This window comes from Pteropus vampyrus, unplaced genomic scaffold (assembly GCF_000151845.1).
Source record: "Pteropus vampyrus isolate Shadow unplaced genomic scaffold, Pvam_2.0 Scaffold15, whole genome shotgun sequence".
NCBI lineage: Eukaryota > Metazoa > Chordata > Mammalia > Chiroptera > Pteropodidae > Pteropus > Pteropus vampyrus.
Genome location: NW_011888796.1, coordinates 11,060,647 through 11,066,891, shown reverse-complemented (window position 1 = coordinate 11,066,891; position 6,245 = coordinate 11,060,647). Strand labels below are relative to the sequence as shown.

General features: G+C 35.7%; 1 protein-coding gene across 1 annotated transcript in view; it reads right to left on the bottom strand.

The window, feature by feature from the left end:
* The window catches only part of GCH1 (GTP cyclohydrolase 1), a 26,330-nt gene that overhangs the window by 7,282 nt on the left and 12,803 nt on the right, over window positions 1-6,245 (bottom strand). The window contains exon 3 of the mRNA XM_011386375.2: window positions 5,860-5,915. Coding sequence (XP_011384677.1) covers window positions 5,860-5,915 — 56 coding nt within the window. The remainder of the gene's footprint in view (window positions 1-5,859; window positions 5,916-6,245) is intronic.

Genomic DNA, 6,245 nt, shown 5'->3' with positions numbered 1-6,245 from the left:
ATCATGGGAGTACAGATATCTCTTTGATATCTTGTCTTCATTTCCTTTGGTTATACACCCAGAAGTGGGATTGCTGGATCATGTGGAAGTTCTATTTTTAATTTTTTGAGAAACATTCATACTGTTTTCTATAGCGGCTGCACCAATGTACATTCCCACAATGCATAAGGGTTCCCTTTCTCCAACACACTTGTCTTTTTGATGATAGCCATTCTAACAAGTGTAAGGTGATAGCCCATCATGATTTTGATTTTCATTTCCCTGATGATTAGTAATTCTAAGCACCTTTTCATGTTGGCCATTTTTATATCTTCTTTGGAGAAAGGTCTATTCAGTTTCTCTATTTTTTTTATGGGATTGTTTGTTTCTTTGCTTTTGAGTTGTATGAGTTCTTTATACATTTTGACATTAACCCTTATCAGATATATGATTTGCAAATATTTTTTCCAGTTCTGTAGGTTGCATTTTCATTTTGTTGATGGTTTTCTTTTTGTGCACATGTTTTTAGTTTGATATAGTCCTACTTGCTTATCTTTGCTTTTGTTGCCAAATCCAAAACTCATTGCCAAGACTGACGTCAAGGACCTTACCCTTATGTTTTCTTCTAAGAGTTTTATGATTTCAGGTCTTAATGTTCAAGTCCTCAACCCATTTTGAGCGAATTTTTTTAAGAATAAATGTTGAATTTTGTCAAATACTTTTCTATATCTATTGAGATGATCATATGACTTTTATCCACTTTGTTAATGTGGTGTATCACATCAATTGTTTTGCTGATGTTGAATTATCTTGGCATCCATAGAATAAATCTCACTTGATCATGGTGTATGATCCTTTTACTGTACTGTTAAATTTAGTTTGTTAATATTTTGTTGAGGATTTTTGCATCTATGTTCATCAGAGATATTGGCCTATAATTTTCTTTTCTTGTAGGGTCCTGTCTGATATAATATCTGGGTAATAGTGATCTTAAAAAATTAGTTGGGAAGTTTCCCTCTTCTTCTATTTTTTGGAAGAAATTGAGGAGGCTTGGTATCAATTACAAAATACAGCTCTGCACATATTGGTATATAGTGTTTGCACCATTATGATTTTCTATCATGTCAAAGGAATTTAAAAGAATTTTAGCTTCCAAATAGCTAGGTTTTAAAAATAATTTTGTATTAATTTCTAGTTTTCTTGTTACACAATCAAGTTTAAGCTTGACCTCTGGAAAATTTTATTACTCTGCATTGTATGTGTTTTTTGTCCATCTCAATCAAAGATTGGGAGGTAGTTTGTGTTCCCACTCACTCCTCTCAGGTTTGTCAGTTTCTCTATGCATTTCAGCCAGTTAAACTTCATCAAAATAAGAAGACCTGTTTTGTCTCCTTTGATACATTTTGTCTTGACTTTTATTCTAAATTTTTATGGTTTTTTGTTTTTTGTTTTTTTTTTTTTAAATAAATGGGACATAGTTGGGTACTGGATTTAACCCAATGAACATCTTATTTAAATAACCTGCTTACTGGTCTTACAATCTCTGTGCTAGGTCCTCTGTTTTCTCTTTTGCATTAAGTTTTCTCTCATCTTCTTCCTCTGGCAACTGGGAAAGTAACGTGGTGACATTTTTGCAGGAAGAACTAATGGATGGTATAATTTAGCCCTTGTAAATCTTAAAATAATTTTCGATGCCTTCATATAACCTGATTTGACAAGCTTGACTTGAAACCAGGCTGCAAATTCTCAGGTGTGGCTAGAACAAAGAGCAAACAGGAGATGGAGGCAGATCGCAGTGAGACTTGTTAGCTAAAATAAGGAATTTGAACTTTATCTTAAAAGCTATGGGGTGCTAGGAAGGAGCAGTATCATCAAATCCACACTTTAAAAAGAACATCATAGCAGTAAATGAGAGCAGATTTAAGGACCCTGAGAAATTAGAGGCCAAGAAGAGTTAGAAGTTTAACCTATGATGCAGGAGGAAGAAAAGAAAAGCCCAACAGAGAAAGGCAGCAGAATAGCAAGAAGACAGCGCGGTAATGGGAGGGACGTAGGGAGGAGGTCAGTGAGCATGCAACAGCGATGGATGGGTTCCCCCTCACTCTTTGCCCTAAAATATATTCCAGATGGAGCAAAGGTTTAAATATAAAAATAACCCAGAAAACGTGAGTTTATGACTACATTAACGTTTTTAACTTCTTTATGGAGAAATAATACTATAAAACAAAATCAAAAGACAAATGATAAGCCTGAAAAAATTATTTGCATCACCTGACCTAACTGCTTTAACATTCAGAGAGCTAGTACAAATCAGTAATAAAAAGGCAAGTAACCCAAAGGGAAAATTAGCAAAGGCTAAGTGCAGGAAGCTTCTGGAAAAAAATCACCCTCACTCTATTAAGGAAAAGCAAATTAAAATAATAAGTATCATTTTTCACTTATCAGTTTGGCAAAGATTGAAAAATGTGACGAAAGTGTTGGCAAAGTATGCAGAAATACACATCATTTATCTATTATTAGAGTATAAATTGATAAAATCTTTTTTGGACAGCGATTTGGTAATATCGAAAATTCAGCTACCCTTAATCCAGCAAATTTTACCCAAGTACTTTATCTTATAGGTAGACTCAAAATATGCAAATATATAAAAATATGTTCACCATTTTTTTTGACGATGGCCTCAAACTATAGACTATACTTAATTATATCAAAAACTGGTTAACTGAATTATATTAATCAAAGAATTACTATGTAGCCATTAAAAGGTACTTGGACTTTTTGGTCTAAAAGATGTCCAAGGGATCTCAATGTAAATTAAATTAATTAAAAAAAAAAAACCGATGTAGTACAGAATGTATTTTTTTTTTTTTTTGCTTTGTTTTGTTTTGCTAGTTTTAAAGAGCTTTATGTTTGCGTTTACATAGAAATTTTCTAGAAGAATAGTAAAAGAAATATCTAGTTTTAACTCTGGGGAATGGAAATAGGAAAGAAAAGCTTTCCCTTTACTCACTCATTTGTATTTTAATTTAACTGGGAAGTATGTTACTTTTATAATTGAGAAAGAGGAAAAAAGAATGTTCACTTTGTAATCTAATGTCCACCCTTTTTAAACTATCTCTCCTTCACTCCTACCTAAATCTCTTATTTTTATCAATCAAATCTGCTCCCTACCCCACTGGAATATATTTTGCTCCTACCCTCCTATTTACCTTTGCTTATGCATTAACTATGCCTACAGTAACTTCTCTTCCATTTAGAATTCTGCTCAGCCCTCTACCTCTGGATCTCCTCAGCACTGCCAGGCCACAGCCATCTTGATTCCTCTGACCTGGGAGCTCCAATGCAGGCATTTCTATGTCACCTGCTGCCTCATACCCTCACCCTCCTTGAGGGCAGTGGCTATGTCTTACTTCTCTCAAGCCCTTTCACAGTTGGCGCTCAATAATAGGTTAACCATGGCTACCTGAGGTGCTACAATTCAAAATTCAAGATTTAATTATGTTCACTCAATTATTCTAAGGCAAGAAAATTAATACATGTTCATTGGATTTTCAGCAACAAAAGGAATTTCTATCCAAGCTAATTTTACTCTAGTATTCTACTAGAGTTAAACTGGATCAACTCACTTCTGGCATTTTCTCGTTACTTAAGGCTTTGCTGTTTGATATTTGACTTCTGTGGCACTGAAAGGTCATTCATTTAAAGGCAAGCATATAACAAACTTCACATACAATAGTAAAATGAATGGTAAAGTTTTGCAAAGACATTGAGCTTGCTTTATTACCCTTCATCCTCTAAATATTCCTACGCCTTACAAGGAGTAAGCCATTGTATTAAATCTTAGTCTTCTTTTCCACTGAATAGACTGCATATTCAAAATTTTTTTACAAAATATCAGAAAGTAACAAACTCATTCTTTGGCTTAGTGTTCCATTTTTCCCCTTAAATTTTAATCCTATTAGTGTAAGGACAAATCCCTAGGCTAATAATCAACTCCTTTGTATTGTTTCATAAAAGCTTAATTATTTGAGATCTTTCACTAGGCAAGGAAATAACCAAAGATTATTCCCTTCTACCCTCAAGTTACCATTTACTCTAAGATCTCACTAGATCACTCTAGAATCATTTCCATAAAGTGTTAATTATGGTCTATCCAGAGTGGTCTTCTAGAGAAGGCTCCTTATCTTAAGACCAAGGCCCAGTGTGGTCTGCCAAGCATTTTTACAATATGAGAACTACTCACTACACAACTTTCACATACAATCTGTCATAGGCATCAGCAGTACCAGATTTTCTATAGGGGAAAGGTTTATGGTTGGCAATAGAAATTATAGTAGTATTAATTACCCCCATCACTACTAATACCCTTTTTCAGCCAACCCTTGGCACTGGCACTAGGTACAGATCACTGAAAGGTGGCAAGATGGTTCCGGATTTGTGTTAAGAGCCTTACTGCAGTGAAGCAATTACAGTTATGATATACTAAGATCCTTTCATGGTACCAAGTAGCCCTGCCTGGTGGCAAGGCTGCTGACCAGGAATAAGGTCAGAAACTAAGGGAGTTAAATTTTTCTCCTCTACTTGCTTTCTCTTTAATCCCTAGAGGAAATGAATAAAAAAGTGGACGTGAAAACAAAAGTAAAAAGAACAGCTATGGAGAGCAGCTGTCAAACTGTTGGGTGGTTTCTATAGATTCCAACGCAGAATTGATAAATATCTAGACCACCATTTCAAGACTTTGGTGAATCCCAGAGTCTAAGTGGAGAAGAAGCAGAAACACATCAGAGCCACAGAACAGTCAGTTGGTCAAAAATATTCATTTACTCCAATTTTGATATGGTCACTATAACCTCAATCGAGCTACACAAACTTGGCTTGGTTTATTTTAAAAAGCTGGTGGGGAGGGCACCTGACGTATGATCATCACCTATTCCTTCATTCTGTTCTTTACTCACAACACACACACACACACACACACACACACACACACACACACACAAACACACACCCTCTCAGTATTTTACCAGGACTTACTAATTCTATACAAATTACAATAGGGAATATTTAGAGGCATTAGAATATTGGTTGATGGGTGTATCAGAGCTATATGAACACTGACCCTCAAGTTTACTTCCAGTTAAACATAGATTACCGTGCTTGTACATCACCTCTCCTTTCTAAATCCCAAATAAAAATGGTAACAAAGAAATTTTTTAAAAGGCATGAACCCATAGGATAAAGAATGGAAAAGAAAACTATATCAGAAAGGAGAGATATGTAAGAGAGGGAAGTAAGCATTGTCTTGGAATAGAGCTGAGAAAGCCAAGGAAAGCACAGTGTTGTGTCTGCAGAGGCAAAGAAACCAAAAGTGGACTGGCCCTGCAGGACCCCTGAGAGATGACCGGAGGTACCCAGGTACAGCAGAAGGCAGGACTGAGGCCCCAAATAGTGGCTTGATTAAAAGTCTGAAAACAGTGAAGTACACTTAAACCCCTGCCCACATTTCCTCTCTCATACCTCATTTTTAGCCAACACTACCTTAAAGGATAGGGGATGAACTGAATACACCTTTGGGTGCTTTCTAGTCAGAGAAGGCTCTGCAGAGAAAGGTGTGAGCTAAAACTTTAAGGATGTGTCAATGGAAGAAGGGACAGGTGGTCAGAGGAAGGGTAGGCAATGGGGGAGTGAGAAGAAAAGGGCATCTGTGTTTCAGGTCCTCTAAGTCCTTTAAGTCTGTCCCTGCGGCTATAAACTTTAAGTTGCAATGTGATTTCCATGTTAGATCCATACTTGTCAAGAAAGAAAGCCTCATGAGATTCTCACTGTGTAGGAGCAGGTCCTATAAACCTGTTTTCCTATTCACCACACAGTCGCACTTACCTCGCAAGTTTGCTGAGGCCAAGGACTTGTTTGTTAGGAAGATAACCGATATGGACCTTCAGAAAAGAGACAGAGATCATGAGCTAAGTAGTTACAAAATAATCACAGGGATGTGTAGTACAGCATATAGAATATAGTCGATAACATTGTAATGACATTGTAATAACTACGTATAATACTAGGTGGATACTTGACTAATTGGGAGGATCACTTCATAAATTATATAAATGTCTAACCAGGATGCTGTACACCTGAAATTAACATAAAATAATATTGAATGTTAACTCTAATTGAAAAATAAAATTTTTTTTAAAAAGTGAGCTAAGTGAAAATACAGTGCTTTTCTGTGACAAAATAAGGAAATAAAGAAACATAAGTATACTTAT